Genomic DNA, 27,442 nt, shown 5'->3' on the forward strand with positions numbered 1-27,442 from the left:
GACTCCCCGCCCCTCCCGGCGCGCGGACAGGCGCGTGCGCAGGAGGGCGCCGCTGCGCTGCCCCCGGGGGCGGGGCGGGCTGGTCAGGTGACGCGCGGCTCGCGCTGACTGACGGGTGGCGCCGGGATCGGGATCGGCACCGGGATCGGGAGCGGCGGCCTGGCGGGGCGGGAGGAGGAAGAGGAGGAAGGGTCTCGGCCCCGACGAGGCGCCATGGCGACCACCGTCAGCACCCAGCGGGGCCCGGTGAGTGCTGCGGGCGCGGGGCCCGCCCGGGGCCGTGTCCCGGTACCGCTCCCCGTGCGGGGCAGGCGAGGCCCGGCTCGGAGCGACCCCGATGGGCTGCGCCGTCCGGCCCTCCCGGCCCGGCCTCTGCTGCGCCGTTCTGCGAGCGAGAGGCCGTGTGTCCCGCCTTGCCCCCACTCTGACCGGGGGGGAGACAGGAAAAGTCCTCTCTTCTTCTCTGCCGGGGGGCGAGGGGAGGGAAGTCTGCCTCTCTTCCCGGCTCCCTGCCGGGCCAAGAGGCTTCGGGAGAGGAGAGAGTCCTTCCTCTCTGCGCATGGGGCTTGAGGCGGCTGTTCTGCCCGTTCTTTGTCCAGAGGCCTTCCCGAGCAAGGAGCAGCTTAAACTCAACCGGACCTAAAGCGCTTTCCCCTGGAAGCGGAGCGCAGCTCCCTGTGCTCGCGGAGCACGGTCGGGCCTCTGTCCCTGGAACCGCCGCCTGAGGGCTGGAACGACGCATCTAGCGTGGGATGTAGGCGTGCGTGTTGGATGGGAGGCGCTGAGCAATCGTAAAAACAATTTACAGCCTCCTGGGAGATGGTGCTCACAGTTTATTGGGAATATGTTATTGTCTGGTTTTGCCCAGGGATATTCATGCATCATACCGGCGTGTTCCGCCGTGTGGGGTACAACATCAGCTCTCGACCGACGTGCTGCTCCTGTCTGTTCTTCCTGTCCAGAAGGATCTGGTAGTAATTGACAGCATAATATTGCTTTGAAGATGAACTGAGACTTTTTTTAGACAATCAGTTTAAACGGCTATGTTTTATTTTGTAGAAACACCTACTCTTTTGGTACATCTACAGAACCTCGTAGAAAGACCAGCGAGGTGAATTATGAAATTGCTAATCTTGAAGAACTGTGTTGCTGTCTGTTGTTATCTTGTGACAGTAATATTATATGATCATCGGTTTTAATTCCTTAAAATGCCTTGTCTGGCCTTCCAGAATAGATTTTTGCAATGGATTGTGATGATGCTTGGAATAAAAGTTTTAAGTGGGGAATTAAGGTAAAAAAAGTAAATTCATTTTTTTATTGCTCATTGTAGTACCATTAAAAAACAACTGTTGTTCTTGTTGAATCTGTGGTGACTTAGGCAGTTGCTATGCCCAAAGGTTTGACATGTGTGTGATTCCACTCAAATAGAATTCAGTCAATATGTAACAGATTTCACTCAAGAAAACTCCAAATAATATAAATTCCTGAAAAATAGTCAGAGTCTGTTTAATAGGAACTTCACTTTTAGTTATCCTTTAGTTTTATGTTTAGAGAGAGTTGGGGATATTGAGGGATTTGGTTACAAACAGAATGGTTTGACTGAAGGTGAACAGTAGTCCTGATTTGCAGAGATGTGAAATTGTGCTGATATTTCTATCCCTGAATTGGAGTGGCGTTTCTTTGCAGGAGAAATTTTGCCTGCCTGTGGTGCTAAACACCTTGTTGGCATTGAGTGGAGTACTTTCGATGTCTGCTTGTTTTGGCTTGGTGAAACTTCCTGGGCTTAGACAAGACTTTAGTACTAGAGAACCTTCTTGAACACAGAATCATAGAATCAGCCAGGTTGGAAAGGACCTCTGAGATCATCAAGTCCAACCCTTGATCCACTACCACCGTGGTTACTAGACCGTGGCACTAAGTGCCACAACTTCTCAAACATCATGTTTGAATATCATAACCACCTAGTCTTTCTTAAAGTTTTTAAGGGAACTACATCTCAGACACAGAATGTTATTCTTCTAGATGTCTTGTTTTACAGTTTCCCAGGTACTCCTGTGTAATCTCTTTACAATCTTTTGTTTCCTAAACTTGATTGAAGCCTGGCAAGTGGAAAGGTGTGTGATAAATTATCGTGTGCAGCTTTGGCTTTCTGGATTTCGGGCTTTGGGAGTTTTTTTTAATGTGTTCCCTACATTGTTGTGCATGCTTTTCTTCTTTGCCCACTTTAGAGGTTTCAGTGTTCTCAAATGAATTAATAAATTATGCAATGTTAAGCAGCCATTCACAGCTAACGATATTGATATGATACATGCCAACCTTTCTTAATTTTCTCTAGAGAGGAAGATAGATTTCTCCTTGTGTCTGTATATGCAACTGCATTACAAATAAATGGCCACTAAATGGTGCTAAAGGATTGGGAAACATTTTTTTGTTTAGTGCTGGAGAGAACAGTTCTGTCTTTCACACAATATAGCTGAATATGTAAGGGCTGCTAAATGATACCTTTTACAAATGGGAGTATTAATAAACAGTTTGATCAGGCTTGAGGTTAAGACTGAGCCACTAAAAACCTTGTATTTCTGATTCCTTGGTTAGCCAGTCATATCCAAAATTACTCAGTATTCGCTGTGCTGGCAAATATGTCAGGTTCTTCAAAATTAGATCAAATACCAAGCTAGGACTATATAGACTTCTTCTCCTAATTTCCTTAATAATGACTACTCTGATATCAGAGTTTTGTCTTGAAACTCTTCAAAACTTTGATATCTTTTTCCACAGGCCCTGGTCAAAAGTCCCTCTCCAGCTTTCCTGTAGGCCTCTTGAGGGACAGGAAGGTGCTCTGCGGTCCTCCTGGAGCCTTCTCTTCTCCAGGAATAGGTGTAGATGTCATATGGACACTCATTCTATCTTTAATTTTTAACTCATGTTGTATACCCTAGTTACCCCTGTTTATTTCACATAAAATCTCCTCTGTTTCAGTTTGACAACTGAGATCTCCTTTCTTCTTGCATTGCATCTCAGAAGAGAGCTTGGCTCTGTTTTCTCAATGACCTCCTCGTAGATACTGGAAAGCTGCTACAAGGTGCATTTTAAGTGTCTCCTGCTCTGTACAAATCTTCAGCCTGACCTCACAAGTTTTGTGCTCCAGCCCTTTTCAAAGGCCATCTTGGTGGGTCTTTGCTGGGCTTCCTCAAGTTCAATACTGGTGGGTCCCAAACAGGTTGTGGCATTCCAGATGTGGTCTAACAAGTGCTGAATAAAGGGAAACCGTTGCTTTCCTCAGCCCAATGGCTGGGCTCTTGTTGATGCAGTGGAGTCTGCTGTTAGGCTTCATGCTGCGAGAGTGCTCTGCTCACCCATGTTTAGCTTGCTCTTCACCTCTGTAGAGGTATAGCCCTGCCAGTTGTTTCCCAGTCTGTATTGGTGCCAGGGATTTTTCTGTCCAAAGTACAGGACTTTGCCCATGTTGAATTTCATAGGATTCCTGCCAGCGAATTCCTCTCTCTTTAGTTGGTCCTGTCCTCAAATATTTTTCCCCAAATTTGGTGTCCTCCTCAAAACACATAAGTTAGCGTCAGTACAGACCTTTGAAAAAATTTCACCTTTAACCAACCTCCAATGTCATTCACCAGTGAACCTTAACTTTGATCTCAGTGCCTCAGCCAGTTTTTCATCAATGCAACCCATTTGGATTGTAATGACCCAGCTTTGATACTTTTCTGCTCTCTCCTTGTTCACATATTCCAGTAATTTTATTGTAGAAGGCAGATGGCTCATTAGGCTTTTTTTGTTTTAAAGCATTGTTAAAGGCTGGCTATTCCTAGTCCCTGGTGGGTTTTTTTTTTTTTTCTTTGTGTGTCAAGAAATGTCTTCCAGAAGGACTTGCTCTATAAAATTTTTAGTGACTGAAGTGAAGCTGACCTGCCTGTGGTTCCTCAGGTCATCCTTCTTAGCCTTTTGAAAGCTGGGTATGAGATTTGTCTTTCTGCAGCTATAGGGCCCTTCCTCTAATCTCTGTGACCTTTCAAGGATGTTAGAGAGCAACCCTGAACAAATATCAGCTCTTTCAGGACCTCTGGATGCATCTTATCTGGTACCAATTTTTTATTTACTGTGCAAAGCATAGAAGAGTAGTTCAAAATTCTGTCTCATTCACTTTTTCTTTCTTAAAGACAGTAAAACCATTTAAAGGAGAATGGTTAGAACTTTTTTGAGCAGTTAGGTGTTTAAAACTCTGTGATGTTTCAAAGAATTTTCATGTTAGATTTCCTTGGTAGTTGCAGGTGTGGAAACCTTAGTTATGTTTCCCTGAATGCATTGTGTCTGGGCAAATGGTTCCATAAGTTAGGGCATTTGTGGTTGTCCCTGGCACTGTGTTCCCTTTCCCTCCTGTTTGTAGGTACCATTTGCGTGATCAGTTACTGAGTTCAGGGTTCTGATGACTTCCCTCCGCTTCCCTTTACTTCTGAACCTTATTTCACTTTCTTCTGATCATCCCTCTGCACTAACATACTTTGCAACTATTTGCCCCATTTAGTGCTGTACAAGAAACAGGGAGGTCAGACTGAGACACCCCCATCCTCAGTTACTTCAAATAGCTGTAGAACATCACACTGCCTTCAGTTTGAAGAAGCTGAGATGCAGTTTTTATATCTGCAGCTTTTCACTTTGAAGATCCTTAAAACTACCTCTCAGGTGGTTGTAGCACATAGGAAAAGCAATATTATTCTGTTTCTAGATGATGCATATTTTTGATATGCAATGCTGTCAATAAAGTTTATTAGGAAGTAATTATAAGCAGGCTTATTTTTTATTAATGCCTATTAAACATTTTTCTTCTGAATTGTAGTCCTATCCATGTTCTATTGCTAAATGAAATTCATTTTTCATTTTGCATTTAGTGACAGAACATGTTTGAATTTCACATTCTTTCTTAAATGCCATTATGGTAGAGGGAAATGCATTTGTTTTAAAGTGATTGTGGAGAAGGATCAGTGATCCAAGCTTGTCTCATATGTTCTCCTTGTGTTAAAAACAAAAACTGGTTGAATGCTGGTTATGTAACTTTGTATTTTTGATGGAGGTGACACTTATGTGCCTGCTTTTAAATGCTTTGAGGAAGATGTAAATTGGCCTATCTCCTTAAAGATAAAAAGGTTGCAGTATTTGTTGCCATCAATATGGAATCAACTGATAATTAGCATAAGGACATACAGAGTAGTGTATTTTCCTCAATAAGCATCTCTCGTAGGTATTTTACAGACTGTATCACCAGGATTTGTCTTCTAGATCTCAGTCAGAACTGACTATTTAAAAGGAGAGTGTATGCATCTCCTGTTCCCCACTCTTCCTTTGGGAAGGGTTTACCACTCAGATCTTTTGAAAACTTAGTTAACACTAGCTGGTTTTAGTTTCTATGTGAGTCTGCTCTGCAATTCTGGGATAAGCATGTAGCTTTCTGTGAGGTAACTGAATGACCTAAAATTAGCTTAGATGCTGTAGGAAAACTTTGGTCTCCCTTACAGGCTTTTTTGTGCCTTTTGAACCTCAGCACAGAGACTATTTATATTATTTTGGGGCAGTATTTGGCTGACTTATATAAAATAAAATCAAAAAAAGAGAAAGATACTATTAGACTTATGTTGTGAATGACTTAAGCTTTCCAGTGTCCACATTAGTGTGGTAGAGATAAAAGAGGCTGTCCTGTTTTCTGAGAAGTTGACAGAGGGAGCTTGCATATATGGAAATGAGATTTCTGGGCTGCAACCACAACTTCTGACTACGGGAAGTGTTTATGATGTTTGTTCCTAGAGATGCTAATAATAACAGATTTGAAACATCCTTTAGGACTAGGGCTGGAGGGGACCTGCTGTGTTGTAAATGCCATTTCTTTGATAAATTCTGGTGTCATTTCAAATCTTGCCTAAATGGATTATGTTTTATTTAAAACCAACTCCTTTTTAATGATATGTATTGTAATGAGAAGGCTGTTACCAGCTCACATGTAATTTCCAGCCAAACTTAAATAAGCTTTCTTTTATTATTCACTTTTAGCTTAGTTTTCTCCCTGTTTGCCCCTGTTTTTTTTTCTTCTCACTTTTTAAAACTAAAAGTGCTTAGGATTTTAATGGTAAAATTTTAAGATGCTTGTAAGCAAAACTGATTGCCCTCTCTCCCTCCCAACAGCCTGGTAGCAGGCATTCAGTGCTTCTTCCTGAGCTTTTTAGATAAACTTCCTTTCTGGCATGTGACACCCACTGTTGCCCGGATTCTGAGGCTCTCAGATAGTCATACAAAATAGTCATGCAACATGTGATTTGTCAGGAGCTTCAATTTCTGTCTCCAAGATGCAATCTTGACGTGCCAATGCTGTCTAATCTTGAAAAGCTATGTCCTCGAGGCCTGTTAACATCTTAAATTATGTTCTGTAGGCATCCATCTGCCAGACAGACAATTGAGTAATATTGCTTAGGGTTGCAACATGAGAAATTGCATTGTCCTTTGTCTTCATGAGGTAGACAGTTCTCTATTAAATATGTAAACAACTCTATAGACAACAGAAATAAGTACAGCTTAATTATAAATTTTCTATGCCACTTTACACTTTATTAGTCTTTTAAAATTTATTATTACAGTATGTGTGTTAGTTTAAAATGATACTCTCTCTAAGTGTGTTATTGATAACATTCACCAAGCATTTCAAACCTAGAAACAACCTGAGTTGTTGAACTGACAAGTAGTAGGTAGAAACTTTCCCTTCTTTTATTGTAAAGCTAACAGAAAATACATGATGAGTGCTGATTCATATTGGCTCGTGTGGTGGAGGTCCTCTAGTATACTTTTTGTCATGACTTATCCTCTTGATAGACCAGGGTTTTCTCCATTATTGTTTTGAGTGTGGTGGAATTTCGTCACCATGATTAGTTGCAAGCCGGCTGTGTTTAACACTGGAAAATCATGAGGGCATCTTTATTCTGTTGCAGGATTCATAGGAAATACTGTTTCTACAATCTGTCTTGAAGGTGACTGTGAAAGTGACCTTTTCAAATGAAAGCAGTGTGCTATGTCTTGACACAGGAATACTTGGATGCAATGTGAGTGAAAGAACTGGGTGCCATCAGATGTCATATGTGAATATGATACGAAACTTCGTAGCTCTGACATTTGTATGGACTACTTAAATGTTTAGTTGCAGAGCACTTTGGCTCTGTGTGTCCTACATTTTTTCAGAGGCTTATGTTGGAATTTAGTGGTTTTGAAGGTGAGTATGAGAACATTCTCTACATGAGTTGGCAGTTTTGTCATTTTATTGGTTCTTTGTTCATGCTGTCAAAACTAGACTAAATCCAGCTGAATTTGATACACTTTGATTTATATTCTTTTCTTTCTCGTTCTAAATGTGAAAAACTCACCTTTGAAGTATTTTTTCCCTTCTTCCTCTTTCTTTTTTAAGGTATATGTTGGTGAACTTCCTCAAGATTTTCTTCGCATTACCCCAACCCAGCAGCAACAGCAAATCCAGCTGGATGCCCAGGCAGCTCAGCAGTTACAGTATGGAGGACCCATGGGTACAGTAGGAAGACTCAGCATTACTGTAGTACAGGTATAAATTGTGCCATCTTTGGAAAATTAAGTAATTTTAAGTAATTAATACAGTTAATTTTTTTTGATCAGTGGCCATGAAAAGACTTTGTATTGGAATTCAAGTTAATAAATTACTTGTAAAAGGGAATGAGTAATTCCTAAGGTTTTTGTAGCTTCATGTTTTCTGTACATCAGCATTTTGTCCAGTTTCATAGCTGCCTGATGCAGCAATTTCCTGTAAACCTTGCTATTATAGCACACAAGCAAATAAACTCATGGGAGTTTTTTGCAGTGAACAGGTTTCTCCGAAAACTTCTGTTAAGAAGGCTTCCTGTAGAAACACTTACTATTGGAAGACATTAACAATTTTGAGAATATTGTAGGAAACTGTGGTTGCCTTATATGTTTTTCCTTAACTGTCTGCTCTGTTCCATCCTCATTTCTTCTAATGCATTTGCTGTTTTTCTCAGTGCTTTCTCCAGGCTTTTTTAATTGATCACAACTATATAGTCCTAGCTCTTTATTTTCTACTTCCTCTTTTCCCTTTTTGCACATTCTTTCATGTCTTGGCAGTACTGTATTACTGCATTCATTGTGTGTAAGATTTCAGGTTTTAAAACTTGTATGCCATAACACAGTTCTATTTATCTACATTAGCATACCTGATGTCCTTCTTACTTAACTTACTACACCTCTTTACAAGTGCTGTCTTTCAATTATTCTCTAAAAACATACCAAAGAGAGATTTACCCTCAAATTTAGCACCAAGGCTGGAATAGTACATGTATGGCTACAGCTCCATGGTGAGGTCCTTACCGGGGAGTAAACCTGTATAAGGTCTCTCAGCAGGAGAGGTATTGGTCGGTTCTTTCTGTGTTTTTCAGTGCTCCTTTCCAGCTGATATCTTTCTTCTGAAAACTGGGGGCAATGCTTTTTCAAAGTTTATTAATTCTGAAGCCTAGACACTTGGAACTCATTCATTGGGTTCCATTACAGCCTTCTTTCTAGTTCTGATGGGTTTCCCAGTGTGTGTTCAGAGAAGTGTAAGACTGGAAGCCTGCAACTTTGAACAGCAGAAAAATGTTACCACTTTAGAGCATAGTGTAGTATATTTGGTATAATTTTTTTCCAGAGCTAGGAGTAGATGATTCAGGTTAAACCTCAGGCATATAAGGAAACAAAACATTTATCAAACAACATGCCATATGTCTCTTAACTCCCTAGCAGCTTTTGGCAAGTTATGTGCTTCTCCGTAGGTTGTTCATCTTTGAGTATGTGCTTGGTCATCTTGAAGTGCTTTTTGTCATGGGATATTGATCCAATCAATATAGATATAGATAGTAGAAATCCCTGAAGCAGATAAAGGGAGCAGACAGTACGGTGTTCAAGAAGTTTTGAATCTTGCTTTGAGTGGATATGTTACAGAAACATCCAGATTCCTGTTTGCATGGGTAAACTGATGGAGTTGATACTGGTTTTTATCGGGTTCAATTCTTATTTATTTTTAATTGCTTGTGCAGACAAGAAAAAAATCTTTATCTTTCTTAAGAATTAAAACTTAATGGCTGTTCTTAATGCCATGTCTGTAAGTAACCCCTTGTTACAGAATCATGGGATAGCTGAGGTTAGAGGGGACCTCTGGAGTATATTTAGTCCAAACCTCATCCCATCCTTACGCCCTGCCTCCCCCCCCGGCCACTGCCTTAATCAAGGATTAAGGAGGATTTTAAATACAAGGAAAGGCCGAGAGACTCATGGAACAGTCTTAAGGGGAATCTTACCAACAAGTAGTCCCTGCCATTGGATATTTATGAAGAAGACAGACTCTTTTCAGTGCTATCTAGAGGATGGACAAGAGGTGCAGTGAGCACCAATTACAATACAGCAAACTCTTATTTGAATATATGAAAAACCTTTTTATAGGGAAATATGTCAAACATGAGAATAAGTTCCAAAAGGCTTGTGCAGCTTCCATCAATGGAGGCACTCAGAACTTTCCCTGAGCATTTGACCCTGCTTTTAGTAGGGAGCTTGGTCTAAGCAATCTTTAGGGGTCCTGTCCGACCTCACGTGTTCTGTGATTCTGTGAAACCCTTAGTTGCATTAGTGGCCCTTTGCTGGACTCATTCAGACATAACCATACCTTCTACTGGGCAGCCCAGAACTAAAGAGAACAGTAGTGCAGACATGGTCTCCCCAGTGCTGAGTAGAAGGCATCTTCCTTGATCTGCTATTTGTGCTTTCCTAATGCAGACCAGGATACTGCTTATCTTTGTTCCAAGGGAGCATTGCTGGCTTATATCTGACTTGGTGTCCACCAAGACCCTCAATGTCCTTCTCCTCAAAGCTGCTTTCCAGCCAGGTGGCCCACAGTCTACCACCATTGTACATGTGGGTGTTCCTCCTCAGGGGCAGAATGTTGCATTTTCATTTGTTGAACTTTGAGATTCCTGTCTGCACACTTCTCCATCCTGTCAAGGTCCTTCTGAATGGCAGTACAACCCTGTGGTATCCCAAGAGATATTCTTCTGTCCCTCTCTGGGAGTTTATGCAGGAATGCTATGGAATCTTAGCTGCATATTGAGACATGGCATTCTGGATAGAAGACTTGCCACAGTGTAGTTAACCTATAGAAGGTGAAAAGCTGATTGAAGTATTTTGTATTTAAATATGTGTTGATAAATTATATCGAGCAACATGCCTTAGTTCTGTTACTAATAAACTGGTGGAAGATCTGAAAAAGTTTCTGGGAAGGTAATTTACTACACTTTTTTCGTGCAGATACATAGGAGTGGTGGTGAGTTTGTCTAGGCATTATTGATTGTTGCCTTTCTTTTTGAAAGAGTTTTATGATAAGCTACTTGATCTCATGACTTCAGAGTCTAGAGAGTGGGTAATTTAGGTGGCAACTTTCCTACTTTAATTGTTAAGTTCACATTTACAAGAAACAAGAAAGTTTGAGACCTTTCTCACAAGCTGTAATGTACCAATTGCTGAACCAGCATGTCCTGAAGGAGAAAAGGGCTTTCCAAGCCTGAGGCGCAGCACTTGTGATAAATGTTATGCACCTCTTAACTGTTGAATTCTGTAAACTGTCCTGTAGGTGGGAGGCACCTTTAGGCACCATGGTTTGTCACTTGTCTTACTATGAAAAGAACTGCTTAGTACAGGTCAGAGAAACAGCATGTCTGAAGAGCCCAGCTTCTGCTTGGGCACAGCTGTGCAGCAGTGCTCGGTGTTGTGTTCAGGATTGTCTTCAACTTTTTCTGTTCTGGTCTTCTGATGTTACAGCAAAAGTATGTTGGATCTTTTCTGATTCTACATACCATCTGTTGTTATAGTAATGTTAGGATTTAAGTTGTCCACTGAATTAAATATTATCCAATGCATATGCTGAAGGTATGATCTCCTGAAGTTTACCTCAATTGAATTTGCAGTTTGTGCTTTTGTACTGTGTGATGTTCTTGAAGCTACTGGATTTTTGCATTTCGTCCTTTAAAAGAACTTCAGTGAAAGAGAACAAGATACCTGTCTCATTACGCTTGTGATTGTATGTTGGAGAGCACATATCTAGGGAAAAAATGGACTTTTTACTGTTTCCTTGTAATCATGTATCTTTTGCTTTATTGTGAAGCCACTTATTTTAGCTATGGTGAAAATGTGTATTATCTACAACAGACAAGTTAAAAAGATGATCCCTTTTCAAGGTGTCCCAGACATTTAATGGTGTCATCGGTTTATGTTTTAATCTGAATGCTGTTTTTCTGGACTTTTTTTTCCCCTCCTTCCTGTCCACCACACAATTGAATATAGTCCTTTATTCAATATTTGATTCTTATTGTGAACTAATAGTAATTAAATTTTCAAGTTTATGTCAATATTATATTCTTACTGTGTTTCTTTTCAGGCAAAACTGGCAAAGAACTATGGAATGACGCGCATGGATCCGTACTGTCGAATACGGCTGGGCTATGCTGTGTATGAAACTCCTACAGCACATAATGGAGCCAAGAACCCCCGCTGGAACAAAGTTATTCAGTGCACTGTTCCCCCGGGTGTGGACTCTTTTTATCTAGAGATATTTGATGAGGTCAGAACTGCTGTATGTTTTTTCTACCTCTCTCTATCTGCTATTTGGACTGAGGTTTGGGTGAAACCTTGCAAAAAGGCATTGAGTTACCAAAGACAATTTCTGTGTTCTCTGGGAGATGATGAAAATGTTTCAGAATGCCAAAATCATCAATGCATAAGGCCTTACTCTTCCCCAAGAATGTCAGAACTATTATTTTTCCCTTGGTAGCTGATAAGAGGCACCACCAGCAGAGTTGCCTGCAAAGGAAGAGAAGCAAAAGATGTCTGAGTGGTATTTAAGCTCCTCTCGCCTATCAGAATGCCCTGCAGCCTTATATTCTGCACTGTCCCTGTTAAAAATCACCTGTTTGTACAATGCTGTTTTACTCAAAAATTCTTCAGTGTTATTCTAACCTAGGATGAGCTTGGAAGCTTTCCCAAGCTTGGAAATGCTGAGGATAAAACTGTAAAATATAGACTGTGTGCAGTCATTAGGACTTAGTAGAAGAAACTAGGGGGCTACAACTGAGGCTAAAGTCTTTCAGTTGGCCTGTTGCTGCCTCTCATGTAAAGCATGTCGCTGCAGCAGCTGTGTGCTCATTACACAAGTGAGGCTTTTGGATGCTCTTTTGTGGGCTTCATTGGTAAGGTTCAAGTGCCTGTTTCACTGCTGCAGCAGGGATGGCAGATCAGTGCTTGTATCTGCTCCTGAATTACTGAAGTTCACAGCCTATAGTAGTAAAGAGAAGCTGTTTGCATTCATGTAATGGCCTCTGATGTGATGTCATAAGATTCACACAGACTATGCTGATATTAGTGTGTTGTATTTCTGGAAGTGTTCTGCTTCAGGCTTTCAATTTCTTGTTATTAAATATCTGCAGTCAACCTGTAATCCCATTAATTAAAAGGATCATTCATCCTTGTTGGAAAGGAGATGACCAAAATATTTACTGACACTTCAGTTGTTTCAAAAGGCATAAAAATTAACAAAATTAAATAGCATAAAACTGAAGTGTTAGTCAAGAGTAATTTTAAGTTGTTTTGGGGGTTTTTGTAGGACAATTAACTTGATAATATTTTTTAAATTATATTCCAGCGAGCTTTTTCAATGGATGACCGCATCGCTTGGACACACATTACAATTCCTGAGTCTCTGAAACAAGGAAATGTGGAAGATGAGTGGTATAGCCTGAGTGGAAGGCAAGGTGATGATAAGGAAGGAATGATTAATCTGGTTATGTCATACACGGTAAGCCAAGTTTGAGGCTGGGAGGAGGAAGGGAGAGAAGCTTCTTAAGTAGCTGGAGGGAGGTATTTTACACTGAAGTAGAAGTAGTTCTGTTTTACCATACTGGGTGTTTGTGTCTATTAGCATTTAAAATAATTATACCTAAGTCTGGGAATAGCAGTCAAACATATTAGTTAAGGCAATAAATACTTTTTAGTGAGGTGGTAGATAAGTATTTATCTTGTTCTGCAATTATGAAAATTCAGCTTATTCCTGTTGTTTAGGAATACACCCAGTAGCTGATACCTCCCCCTGCCCCTGCCACCAATCTTAAGAAATTCATGTCAGTTTAAAAGAAAGATAATGGAAACTCTTCTCTGTCTTAGATCTTTCTTGGGTAATTTGAATGATCTTTCAGATGACATTGTTTTTTACTTCCATTCTTGTTCATTTGATGCTACTGGTTATGAACTGCTGACTTACACAGGTCTGTTAAGCAGCTCATGGAGTGTTCTTATCTGTCACCTTTGTATTAAGTAGCTGTTGGATAACATGTAGCATGTGCAGCCCTGAGTGCTTCCTACTGCACTTGTACGTTGTCAGAAATTCCAGGCTGCTGTTGAATACACAGCTAGGAACAGATGTTTGCTGCTGTTTGAAATTCACATTCTGCCCCAGGTCTGAACAGTTGTTCTGTTACCCTTAAGAAAAATAAGTTTGTAATGAACCTTGAAAACTGTCTCCCCATGAATCTACTGTACATAGAATTGGACCTTTTAATATTTTCAAGGATAAAACTGAACTGAATTGTGGTAGTAAAAGGGAATGGGGTTAAACTGACATTTTCTTTAAAGAACTGGTTTACCTCAGAAATAATTAATTCAAACTCAGTTTTGCTTCTAAGAGCAGTATACTGCTTTTAAAAGTAAAAAATAAGAATAAAATAAAATTCATATTTTCTCTAGTATTTCATTTATGATATGTTGTATATTCATTTCACTAGAATAAGGCATGAAAGCTGATTGAACCTGTATTTTAAAATAATTCGCTTCAGTAACAAGATTTTAGTGAGAAATTTTATCACACTCTTGCAAAAGGTACTTTGACATGATGTGTTATTATTGATTTACAGGCAAATTGTCACTTAAAAGTTGGTAGTTCAGTTAATTTGCTAGGGATTGTTTGATCTAGATTAGCACTTAGCATAATGATATTGTAATATGGGACATGGATCTGCAATGTGATGACTTGTTTGCAAACAGTTTTAATTGACGATTTTGGGGTTTTTGCTGTTTCTTGAGTTGTTCTAATCTGTTCTAATCTGTGCTTTTTGTGTCAAGTCTTTGCCAGCTGCCATGATGATGCAGCCCCAGCCAGTGGTGCTGATGCCCACTGTATATCAGCAAGGAGTTGGATATGTGCCTATAGCAGGTATGTTTTCTCTCCTTGAAGACTCTGAAACTTTCAGATGAAGGGTTTCTCAGAAATAAATACCAAATTTATCCCATTTTCAGAACGTGCAGGGAGCTATAAATGATTTTGTCCTTGACCACTTTTCCCATGACACATTTTTGTGAGAAGAGGAAGCATATTAAGTGTAGGTCTGCTTTCAGTCTTGTACACTGTTTAAGGATGCTGCATGAGTTCGATTAAATGGATTAAAATGTCTGTCAAGTTGGAACAAGTATCTTGAAGACTTCTCTTTCTGAATATTTTAGACCTAGGTCAGGTCACTGAAGATGCTGTGTTGGAAACTTGCTGCACCGCATGTGAAGTGTGTAGCTCAGTGAATGAAGAATGCTAGGGAGCTCTGAGGTAGTTATGTAAATACATCAGAATGAGCTGCAGCAGGTATTGTCAGTGCTCTTGGTTGGTTCAAAGTGAGTTTTGGACTTCTAGAGAAAAGGTGTGTTAACGTAGGTTTTGTGATTTTTCTGTCAAAGATGAAAAGTTTAAAGTATGTAAATAAGCCTGAATTTGCCCTACTTAGGTAACTGATAAGTAAAGTTCATTTGAGTTTGTGTTTCACTTTTAGGCTCTTAAATCTGGTTTGTTGTATGGATATTTATTCAGTAATATGTGTTATTTTTAGGGAAAATAAGAGACAAATTTACTTATTTTTCATTTCTTTGTATGCAAGTGTATGAATGAGTGATAGAGTATGTGAGACATAATTACAGTGCGAAGGGCTGACACAGCTGTGATATATATACATTTTATTTTTCTTTTGTAAGACTAGAGCATGATTGAATTTAAAATTCCATTCTCTGTAAAAACAAATCTCATTGATTTGATTGGATATGTAATTTAGAAATCCTACCTCCTGTTTCATTTTTATGGAGTTAAGTTGGAGCAAAACATGGAAAAGTTTGGCAGCATACTTTAGTCCCTGATAAAAACATGCAGTTTGCTTTATCTCAAATGCTTTTAAGATTTTAAGTCTTGCTTGCTTTGCCAGTGAATTGCTTTTAATTTGGGTGTGCGTTCTGAAGGGTGTTCCTGTTGTGATAAACCAGACCTTCTGTAGTGAGCTTCAAACATAGTCATCTTGTGTATGGTTAAAAGATATAGTAGGAGGTGCTACAGAATAGATCAAAATGAGACTATTCATATAATATTACAAAATTTCTGTGCCAGAGAGAATATTAACATAAGAAATAAAGCAGAGACTACTTTCAGGTATAATTGAAAGTAGACATAGAACTCAGCAGATAAGACTGATACAAGACCCTCAAAATTGTTTTTCAAGTACTATGGTATATCTTATGTTTAGATCTCGATGTTCTGTTAATTTTGTATTTATCTTGAGAGTACTTTCTACTTGCACAAGTGAAGAAATAAATAATATTTTTCAAGTGGTAGTTCCACCCTTGGATTTGAACTTTTATTTTGTTCTGGGAAAGTTTGAATGTACTTCCTTGGCTTTATAAATACCAGACTTCTTACAAGCCACCTTTGCCCTATATTTAATATTTTTGAAATTTTTTTAAATATTACTGTGCTTTGTATTTGCTGTTCTAGAATTTCTGTGGACATCAAATTTTCCCAAAGTACTGTGAGTTTTAAAGCTTTGACTTATTCACTAATCAATGACCCACTAATAATAATTAGACAGATGTTTGGGTTCGGAATTGTAAAGTAACTTTAATTGTGTCACACATTTAATAACTTAATAAAAGTAGTTTCAAATTACAAATGAAACCAGTAGTGCCTCTTGGAAGACATGGATTTTTTTGAAATGTTTTCTGTATACTGAACTAGATACTCCTCCTGCATTCTGTAAACACTTTCAGAAAGGTGTATGAAAACTATTGGCCTTCCCTGACTAACTGAATTGTTTGTGTCTTCTGGGCCCACTCTGTTGGCACACTTTGTAACACTGTACAGCATTTTTTCTCTTTTTTTTGAGACTGCTTCAAGAAGGGCGATGGTAGGACATCAGTATGTTCCAGAGGAATATGTTTATCTTCTTTGCGTCTTTTTAGTTGTTTTTTTACCTACCCAGCTAAATGAGTGTTGTAAGTAAGCAAGTTCTATTTGCTTTCCTTCAGAAGAGTAGAAGAGCATCACTGAATAGTTTATTTTATCTGAAGTGGAGGGGATTCCACTGTTGGGCAAGACTGTTAGAATCTAAGTCTTATCTATGATGGAAATACAGCAGGTAGACTTATCCAGAGAGTTTAATAGTTACTTGTTAACTGTCCAAAATAGCAGCGCTTTAGAGATGACATTAAGTTAAATTCAGGTGTGTCACAAAGGCCAAGCTGTTTTCCTGTAACAGAAACCTTCTGTTCCAACCTTGGTGTATGTAACTAACTTTCTAATTAGACTCAGAGCAGCTAATTGCTGTGGGATAAACAGTAGGAGCAAGAAGTGAGTCACTGTGGTAAGCAGGTGAAGTCTGGTCGTTTCCTCACATTTGGCAATAGATGTTACAGAGCTGTGATGAGAACAGAAATGGCCATAGAATATTCTTGTACCATGGTAATTAATTTCAAAAGTTTTTAAAATTGGAAACTTCTGACAATAACACTAGTTGCTACAAACTGTAGTTGATGTAGATGATACATTTGTAGATTAATATACAAAAATTTAAACTTATCAATCCTGTTGCTCTTCTAGAAGTTGAATTTGTCTACCATCTCTTCCCTTTTCTTTTTCTAAAGATTACTTAATTAGGCTGTAGAATATTGTGATATACTGGTGCTGATAGTATCTTGGTAGTGTATCAGAGACAGTAAGCTAAAAAATGTTAGTTCAATAAGCAAATGATATTTCTTATCAGCTAAATAATCACGGGATAAATAGGAAGTTTATTTGTACTTAATTTATTGACACCTGTGTGAAAAGCACCTCAAAAACCCATGTGTTCCAGGGTCCTGTCAGAGTGGAGAATATCACTTTTCATTGAGGCAAGTTTATGTGTATATGTGCATTACTCCTTTTGGTGTCCATATTGAGTTTCTTGGGTTAGCTCGTGACACTATTGGTATTTGTTCAGAAAACCATGAATGTATGTTGTCCTTTGTGGGCTATAAAATATAATCCTTGCTGCAAACACCTGGTGGCTTACTTATTTTGGAAACATTTCCTCTAATTGTGACTTCTGTATAAACAGCACGTTTAGGAAACTTGATCAGAGTGCTGAAGCAAATTAGTTGAGAGATTGAATCCTAGCAGCATTTAGTTTTTTTAGTATTGGGTAGTTTAGGTTTTACCCAACTGCCTCAGTTTATCCAGCTTTCACTGTTGGAAGCTAAATGATCAATTTCCTTTTAAAAATAGATTAATATTTCTTTCCCATGTCTTATTCCTTTCCCCTTGCCCCTTCATTTTCACCTGTCTTTAGGGCTTGAGTACTTTGCACTGGGTAAGTTTCCAAGCTCTTTTCTCACTCCCATCCTCATTGACTCAAGAGTCTTTGCATGAACTCACCTAAACAGCTTTATTTGTTACAGCAGACTGTATCACAAGGTACTGCCACTTGGTTGTCACAATAGTACAATTTGATCCATCTCCTGGAAATTGTTAAAGCCTCTCTAACCTGTTGCAAAATCTTCAATGACTCAGCTTCATGCTATAATGCTTAAACTAATTGGTGATAATGGTGTTGATGGATATAACATGATGTTATAATATTCTTCTGAAGCTATTGTATGTCAGTGAGCTCTTCTAGGTCATAGTTTCGTAGAAGAGAAACGTTATGCTTGCAGCTGTTCTGCTACTGCAAGTTTTGGGAAGAACCAGGTAACGTCATGACTTTTTGTGAGCTTGAAAGCAAAGAACTCAGTTCTGCAATGACGCTGAGAAGACAAGAAAAAAGCAAGAAGCTTTTTTTTTCCTAAAAGATAACACTTTTTTCATCAGTGTGTATTTTTCATGCACATCTGTTTTAGATCCATGTCAAGTTTAAGCACCTGACTAGAACTCTTAAAGGCAGATTATATTACAGGAAATCAATTTTACTTCAATTTAGACTTACTTTACTGTGACACCTTTGATTTGGAATTGTGTGAAGATATTATGACATCATTAACTTTGATAAAACATTGGTCTTCAATCAAAAATGTTCAGAAAATTCTACAATTACTCCTTGTGAGATATAATGTAATTTCTTGATGCTCTGAATTTCAGAAAGATGCTGTAAATAAAAATATTGTGGTTATTGCAACGTATTTGGTTTATTCAGAGCAGTGGCATTTTAGAATTTTTTTGTGGGTCCATACGCTTAATTTTTCTAGTAGCTTGCAAAGAAGCACCATTTAAAAAAATTGAGATGTCATGCATATTTAGCACTGAGGTTTTTTTCTGAAGCAAATATCATTAAGACCTATTTTGTCTTTTAGAAAAGGTGGTACTGATTTCTTCATTTAAATGAAAGAATTCGTGCTGAGAAGGTTCCTGAGTTTACTCTGAAAGAGTCTATACATGGGACAGAATAATAATGACTTAAGAGATTAACCATAGGGCACTTGACTGAAAAAGAAAATAAAATTACAAGTGTGTAATGCCTTGTATGCAGTTAGAAAAAGTTTACCCTGTTAATTCTGCTTTGATGCTTCCATTGATGCTTCTAGCAATTGACTTGCTATTGTTTCATGTATTGGAATGTCACTGCTTATGCCAGCATGTTTGCCATTGCCATTTCACTGAATTGGAAAACAGTGCTTCATTCTTCTGATTTATAACACTTACCTGATACCTGAGGGCAACACAGGAGTCTGCAATTCCATTGGTAGTGGACTCTTATGTCGTTCAGTTCCAGTTTTCACCTGCTAGTGATATGAGGTTTTTAATATGTAAAGCAGATCTTTACTGAGCATTGATAACTTTCTCTAATGACTGTGTATATATGGATATTTTCTAAATTCTAGTGTGTAGTTCTTCAAGTCTATGCTTAAGTCTTATATTTTGTAAATCAGAAATTATGGATGCTTTTAGCCCGAGTGTGGAACAAAAAAAAACCCACCCCAAAGTACTCTTAAATTGGTATTTGTATAGCTTGAATGTTAAGTTTCATGAAGAGTAAGCATTTATCATGGAGGTATTTATTAAAAATCACTGTGATACTAACTTCCATTTGTATACAGTGTAGTTGTAGAAAGTATAAACTAATTCTAAAACTGTAAGAGCTGAAAAAAACGGATTTTGAAAAATCATTAGTGAGAAACAATGCAGTTAAGAAATTTCTTGTGTATAAAATTGATTATTTATATTGAAAATAGTTTTGAAGTCTGTGCAGATTTCTGGCTTCATAATTATTTTTTTTTTTTATGAAAACAGTAAGGAAAACTGTGTCCTAGTCTTGATTTTTGTTTTTGGGGGCTGATAAGACACTGAAACATTATTGGTAGGCTGTAGGATGCTGTGGTGTTTGGGAAGTGAGCCTCATGTTTAATTTGAATTAATATTTTAAACTGACCTCCTCTATGGACAGTTCCTACACAGTTTAGGCTGATTGTTGGATAATCTTAGGGTGTCGATGACGTACTAAAAATATTGGAAAGTTTGTGTTAAAAATAAAACATAACTTCTGTTGCTCTGTTCTTTCAGGTACTTTGCACCTTTATTTTTTTGAGGCCGCGCATCTTTGTTCAACTCTTTTAAATACAAAGATTGTTTGTAGGAGGTGTGAGGAATGAGTTGATGTTTGTTGAAGTTATGGAAGAGGCAGTCTGAAATGCTGCTGGATATGGTTATTGGGGAAAGTGTATTTGCGGTATTGCTAAGGGCTGCACAGTGGTTTGCCTCTAGGGTGCACACATGGTCTGATTTGCCGTGTGTTCAGATGCATAGTGCCAGACAAGATTACAGGGCCCATGGTCCAAGTGGCATAAAAAAGTAGTAGAGCTAAAGTTTAGGGTGTTGCGGAAAAGGCACCAGATGTCCTTTGTAGAGGTGTGATTCAGGTGATGGGGCAGGGACATGGTTCCAGTGTGCAGGTCATAAATTTATGAATCATGACTGAGTTGGCAGTATAAATATTTTTGAATAGATGCAGCCTGTACATTTGACTTAAAGCTTCTAGGTTCCTTTTTTGCTTCTAATAAAACTTAAGATGATTAAAAGGGGAGTTTTAAAATCAAAATTGAAGAACATTGATAAATATGGAGGTGCTTACAAATCAGTAATGTATCCCTTCAGATAGGACAAAAGTCCGAGTTGAGGAAAGAAATAGAAAGAGTACATTAGGTAAAATTGTGGTGGAAATACACATAGTCAAACTATATAAAATTACAGTACCTTGTCAGCCAGAGTTGATGTTTAGCTCATCCAACCTTGAATCTGATTTATAATGTAGCATTTTCAGTGCTGATAGAAAAAAGGAGTCAGAGGGATGCTAAAACTTTTGTACAAGTTAAAAGTGAGTATAGATGTTTCTAATTACATAGTTAGATTAAAGAAAATCTTGAAGAGACAAGGTAAGTATTGAAACTGCTCCTTGCTCTTTTTTTTTAGATGTTAAGTCTGAATAGAAGTAGTGTAATATAGTTGCAATAATCACATAAGTACTTTAGTCATTATGCTGAAAGAGATGAGGCTGCAGAGAGGCACTCTTGGAAATTTTATCAGTTGTACATATGCTTTGTTATGATTTTTGAGCAGTTAGAATTCAATAGAAGAGAAGCAACTTCTGATCTAGTTCTGAGTAATACATGAAACCTGGTTCAAAAAGAGTCATATTTTGGAGGTTTATAGTGGCAGTGATGCAAATAGTTCATGCTTTGTTTAACTTACAGGGAAGTAATAAAGGTCATATATAGAAAGCTAAACAAGTGAACTAAAAATTATGTAGAGGAAGTTGTTAGCTGCTCGGAGAAAATCCAACCAAAACCACAAAATCAACAACAAAATCAATCCTGTGTTTAGTTACTACTGTGAATCCTAAGAAATACGAAGTAAAACAGTGAAGTAGATTTCTGTCAAAAATTGGTAGGCCTGCCCAAATATGGGGATGTGGGTGTTAATTAAATATTAAATCTAAACTGGTTGTAAGATTTTGAAGATCATATGTGTAAAAAGTTGAGAGCTCTTTATTTTGAAGAAGCAGAGAACCTAGAATCGTTTATGTAATTAAATGACTAAAAAGATATACGTATGTAAGGTAATACAAAAAAAAAACAGTTGGAAGGTGAGATAATAAGGGGGGGAGGAAGAAAGTGTTTGGTTTTGCCCTTCTTAGGAAGGAATGCTTTTTTTATGAAGAAGGAACCTTAGATTATAATTTCAGTATTTAACACGAACTGTTAAGGTGAGCAATAAGAAAATGCAGGTAAGATAACATTCCCTGTCTTGCATGTCAGGTTTGTTTGTTTTTTTTTTTACCAAATGCAGTATGTGATCTAGTGCTTAATTAGTCTTGCTTTCAGAGGATTGGAGGATAGCAAGGTGAAATTTCTTTTAAAAGCAGTTCTCAAGTAACCGTTTTCTCTATTGCATAAAATTATTAAAAGCTATGAAGACTATAACAAACTGTTTTAAACCAAGCATGTAACTAGGTAAACTTAAGGAAGAAGTGATGTGGTTGAGTAGGGAAAACCTATACCTTAAAATTTATAGATGTATGAGTATGTGAAAAAGAATGGTGTAGTACATGGGTATCATCTTGTGAGCTGCATTTGGAAAATGTTATTTGCTAAGTATTCTTTCTATCATATGATATTCTGATACAATAAAGGTCATCTTGTGGTTTAATAGCTATTTTGAAAAGCCAATGAGCAGATAAAAATAAGTGATTATTCATCTCCTAATGGAAAGAGACCTTTGATGGGGTGCATCATACTTCTTAAAAAACTAATTGAAGGAAGGGGACTAATAGACAATTTGTCAAAACAAAGACACTTAGCAGTTTTCTAAGTCTCTCTGACTGCAGCAGGTTGCAGAAGGATCTTCTTGTAGTAAATAGGAAATAAAATTGTACATTAAGGCTGGTGTTAAAGTATGTGTAAAGAAAAATCTTGGCTAACATGTTTGGTGATGATTTCTCTATTGGTTATTACTGCACATGAAGGTCTTTGAATTACTGTAGACTAATCCATAAAAATACCAGATAAATAGTCTTTGAAACAGTGCATAAAATGCTTGAAAGCAAATAGCAGCATGATAAATGTTTAGTGTTTGTTCTCAGTATGAGGCAGTGCCATGTTTGTGCCTAGATGCAGGTAATTCTCCTTGCCCTACCTTAGAAACACTGTGGGAAAACTACAGAGGGTAACACACAAAGGAGTAGGACTAAGATAATAAGGGATCTGAAACTGCATAGTGAAGACATGAAATACACCATTTTCAGAAGTAATGAAAAGGGAATTCTGTCTGGTGATTCCTTTTAAGAGAAACTGGAAAACTCATTTTCTAAAACTCATTTTTGTAAAACTCTTCATAAACTGCCTGCACTTAATTTCATGTAGACATGCAAACAATTAACAAAAAATGTCAGGTCAGATGAAGTTTGTCCTCTAGCAGAGGGACAGGGAAAAGCAGTGTGTATACCCCTATAGGCATTGCTCTTTTGCCACTTAGTGACTTTCCAGGCTGGATGAAACTTTAGCCAGAGAAAAACATTTGCTAAAATTTTAATTGCTTATTTGTGTGATCCAGTCTCCTTGTGGACCAAAGTACTTTGCTTTCCTTTGAATGCACTGGGAGATTGCATTCATTGACTTTCTGAATATCAGCTATGTATATTGCTGATGTAAAACCAATTTTTTCATCACAACATAAATACACTGGAACTAAAATATGATGAGGGGGACACAAACCACACCTTTCTGTGATGAGCTCAGTATTTGGTTAGTGATCCATGTGTAAACCTGCTTAATGCAAGATGTACCTAATTTTTACCAGTACCTGTTGCCATACTGTAGTTTACAACTTCTGGAATGCAACTTTGGAGGGACAACCTGTTCCAGAAAAATATTTTCCAGTTACAACAGTATAGGTATAATCTCTGCAATCTTTTTTTTTTTCTCCTCTTCTGGAGTGCATGTTGAAATAAATAAATGCTGAAGTTGGTGGGTTGGGATGAGCCATGAGCTGCTCTCTTCTTCAAAATCACTGATTTTTATTTTTTTCCCCCCACTCATGTGTTTTGTGGTTTTTCTTCTTCTTCTCTTTTTAACCTGCAGGGATGCCTGCAGTCTGTAATCCAGGCATGGTACCAATGGCAATACCACCACCTGCGGTCAACCCTCAGCATCTGTGTAATGAAGAGGACCTGAAATCTATCCAGGACATGTTTCCCAACATGGACAGGGAAGTAATCCGCTCAGTGCTAGAAGCTCAGAGGGGGAACAAGGATGCAGCTATCAACTCCTTACTTCAGATGACTGAAGAATCATAGATGCCCACTTCCTGCATAGTCCCCATCCTTGATGCCACTTATTTTTACTTGCCAAGCCAGGGATTTAGCTAGAGGAAGAATTTCCCAACAGCTTTCTGTTAGCGCATCTGGTGTGAAAGATTATACCCCTTTTCTCCTTGGACATTTGGATCTTTTTCTTTCTCAGTCTGTACATACTTAGTTTAGCTTATGCCATGTAATAGAGCAGTGAAGCATCTTTGCTGTCAGCTGTGCCCTGTGTGGCTGTAATCTGATGGGGTGGGGAGTAATGCTGCTTTGTTTCTTTCTCTCCTCCTTTTCATAAATTTACTCTTACGAAGTAACGCTATGCAGTACAAGGTTGACTAGTGTACATTAGATTGAGGAAAAAAATCTTTCCATGGAAGGTTTGCTCTTTACACACAACCAATTTCTTAAAAGTATTTAGGTTTCAGCAAGCAGACTACTTTTGACAGAAGTTAAAAGAAAGACCCTTTTTGTCCGGTGGTGTTTAGTTATTACTGTGATACACTCACCCCTTTCTGATTAAAGATTTTTAGTTTAATAAGCTCAGTGTTTTAGGTTGTGCTGTTGGTATTTGCAATGAACATCTTTTATTCAATCTAGTCATTGGGCACCAAAGCAATGTATTTTCTGGTGTGCATTTGGGGCTTTGTCCTCCCACATAGTATTTATTGTTATGTATCTGTAAAATCTTAATAGGTGACTTTTAACTCGTACAGTATGTATTGCTGTAGCAGAGAACAGGACTAAGCCCTAATGTACTCCCACAGTTAATTGCACTCTAACTACTGCTTCTGCATTCCCATGGCTGTTTCAAAGGATAAGTGCAGAAGGAAGGATTTTTATATCTGGAAAACGACTGAAGCCGTAAAGAATTATTAAAGATATTGTCTTACATTAAAAAACGAAGAAATCTACGATCTGGTTATAAGGCTTCTTTCTTTACACCTATATTTCAGCGAAGTTACTGCTTTACATTAGTGGGAAAACTATTGTATTTTTTTCCTGTAATATTAAAATAAGCATGAAAAGTAGCTTCAGGATCTTAGAATGGCATTATAAATTGCTCAGTGACTTGTTAGACTACATTTGCTGTAGTCAATTTACCATTATGCAGATGGAAATAAAATTCTTTGTGAGAGACAATTTAACATATCTGAGTTACAGTCTGATCCTCAGAGGAGGTTGTTTGTATTTATTGTTAGTGTAATTTTTTTCAAATAAGAGTTGATTTAGGAGCTGCAGAATCTTACGGTATGCACCAGTTACACCCGTTGGATAAATTTCTGCGGTGTCTGTTTTTGTAAAGTAATGCACTTTAAATAGTAAGCACCAATTAATTTTTCCAGTGATGTGCAATGTTGCTGTTTTATCTCTTTAATAATTGATTTGAAATACTTTCTACAATAGCCATAGACCTTTATATTTTCAAGAGTTGAAATGAATGTACAGTTGAAATCTAGGGTCTTGAGTGATTCGTGAGAACATTAAAGCCAGGTTTGGAATAAGGAATAATGACCCATATTCTTTTCTTCCCCATATGTTATTTCATGTCCCATGCTTAAAGTATTTTCTTTATTATCTGTTGGAAAGCTGATTTTATTTTTTTCCCCCAAACCTACATTCAAGCAACCTTTAGGTAGCACTGTCAGTAGAGCATGAATATTTATTTTTTTATCATTAAAGTACTGAAACTTTTAAAATACAGCACCAAAAATCATCCCAGTTTCTGACCTTTTAAAGCTGTCTTTTCATAATGTATGGTTTTAAATTTTGTTATGAATCCCTTAACATCGTAAATTTTCCATTGAAAACCTATGTCTTTAAACATCCTCCAATTGGCTTTTGATATTCAAAGCTATAGTTTTGGTGTACTGTACCTGTAGAATCACCACACTTTTGTTTTCTAAAATAAAATGGGTGTTCTTCAAGAAACTGGTCTTGCCCCTTCTCTACAATCATGGTAAATTTTGTGATTGAGTAGGTGTAGAGGCATTTGGTCTTCATAGCACAGTGTTTTATGACATCTTGACCCAAAAGGGTAAATGTTGGTAAGGATTTAATGCTTAGATACCTCTGTGAAGAGTCCCTTGCTCTAACTTTTACACAGATAGCATGAATTGCTAGGGATAGAACAATTCAGGGAAAATGTATATATTTAAATTTTTATATTAAAATGGTGGGATTCATAATACAGCTTTTCATAAAAGCAAGTGGTCATGGTTCAACTTAATGGCTGGTAAATTGTACTGCATCCTATTACAGCTCCGTTTCAAGCACAGAATAAACACCTTTCAGTCCTAACTGCCAGGAGGGGTAAGTGCGAGTGTTAGGCCAGCCAGGTTTATTCATAGACTGGGCTCTGAGCCTCTGAGAGAGACTCCTGTTCTTAGATTTACTTTTGGTTTGTATTTTTTTCCTAGGCAAATGTTGTGCAAAACAGGGTACATGTATGAGTTAAAAATTGGGATATGTAGGAGCAGTATGGCCAGTAAATGGAGTTCAGTATGTTACACTATACTTAAATATTGTTCTGTGAGGTGGGGGTTTTTTATTTAATTAAACATTAGAGCTGAAACTCTTATGTCAAGGCATGCTACTTTCTCTTGTTAAAAAGAACAAAAATCATAAACCTACTCAGCTATTCAGCATACATATCCCTCCAGTCAGGCTGTTTGTTGGCAGGTTTGAATTTGAGAGAGATGTAAAAATGCAGAGAGTGTTTAGTTATTTTAAGGTCTGTAAAATTAAGGTATTTGAATTGAAAGTCTGTTTATTTAAATGAATAAATTGTCACTCATGATTGTAGCTTTTGACAAAATGCTAATGGGGTAATACTGTGTTTGATGCTGCTCGTCTGCTCAACAGCTTCAAGCAGCTTGGAGCCAAAGCCAGCTGTGTAAGACAGGCATCTGCTAAAAGTTAGTGCTCTTAGTACTAGTTTTGAGTCCTGCCAAGAGCCTCAACTTGCTAAAGGTAGGAACATTTTTTGTCTAGCTAGATCCTTGCAACTTCTCTACTGCTCTTTGCATCTGCTGATGGTACTGAATGTTCCCCCCCCCCCTAAACATTATTGCCTGTTTGGTTGATATGTAATACCGTACAGAGGATGTTTTATGCTGTAATTATTCTGAAGACATTGTTTCTCTGTATTGAGGTCCAGTGTCCAGTTATGTTTCTTGCACTCTAAAGTACATTAACTTTTTCATTCTAATTTAATAAATGTATCATCTAAATGAAAGTGTATTATGTCTCTGTTGGAAAGCACCACAGTTTTGAGTCTTTGTCCATAGACTGATCTAGAATTCAGTATCAGTTACTGTCTTTTATTCAGTGTTGCACATTAGTTGACAAATTACACTGGTTCTTAATGTGACCATCTGGTGGGAATACTAACGGTAAATACTCAAAAGTATTTTAAGAGTTCCTCTCCAGGTGGATACCTCTCTGACTCTTCTGGGTGTTACTTTCTCAAGAAACTATTATACCATTTCAGGTCTAGAGGACAGAACAAGGCAGTAGTGAGGTTGCATTGTTTGAAGGGCAACAGGGAGGAGGCAAGAACAACGTTTGGGTGTGGAAGAAATGCTGCAGTGTGAAGGACTGAGGACTGCGGATGAGAGTGGTGTCCAAGTGAAGAGTTATGAAATAGACCTTGTTGTTTGCTATTTCAGCTACAAAATGAACTGTCTTTATCTGCTAATATAAGTGAATTT

General features: G+C 38.0%; 1 protein-coding gene across 2 annotated transcripts; it reads left to right on the top strand.

Annotated features, from left to right (window-relative positions):
- Nucleotides 1-81: 81 nt before the first annotated feature.
- TOLLIP (toll interacting protein) lies at nt 82-26,967 on the top strand. 2 transcript variants are annotated; one of them, XM_032691142.1, is made up of 7 exons: nt 85-246; nt 7,454-7,603; nt 11,492-11,674; nt 12,752-12,904; nt 14,224-14,314; nt 17,733-17,753; nt 23,509-26,967. In XM_032691142.1, the coding sequence occupies exons 1-7, from the start codon at nt 214-216 to the stop codon at nt 23,721-23,723; spliced, it is 846 nt and encodes a 281-aa protein (XP_032547033.1). In that variant the 5' UTR covers nt 85-213; the 3' UTR covers nt 23,724-26,967. The 2 variants fall into 2 exon arrangements, with proteins under 2 accessions (XP_032547034.1, XP_032547033.1); XM_032691143.1 differs by lacking the exon at nt 17,733-17,753 and having other exon boundaries at nt 82-246.
- Nucleotides 26,968-27,442: the final 475 nt, after the last annotated feature.

The sequence above is a fragment of the Chiroxiphia lanceolata genome, chromosome 6, assembly GCF_009829145.1.
Source record: "Chiroxiphia lanceolata isolate bChiLan1 chromosome 6, bChiLan1.pri, whole genome shotgun sequence".
NCBI lineage: Eukaryota > Metazoa > Chordata > Aves > Passeriformes > Pipridae > Chiroxiphia > Chiroxiphia lanceolata.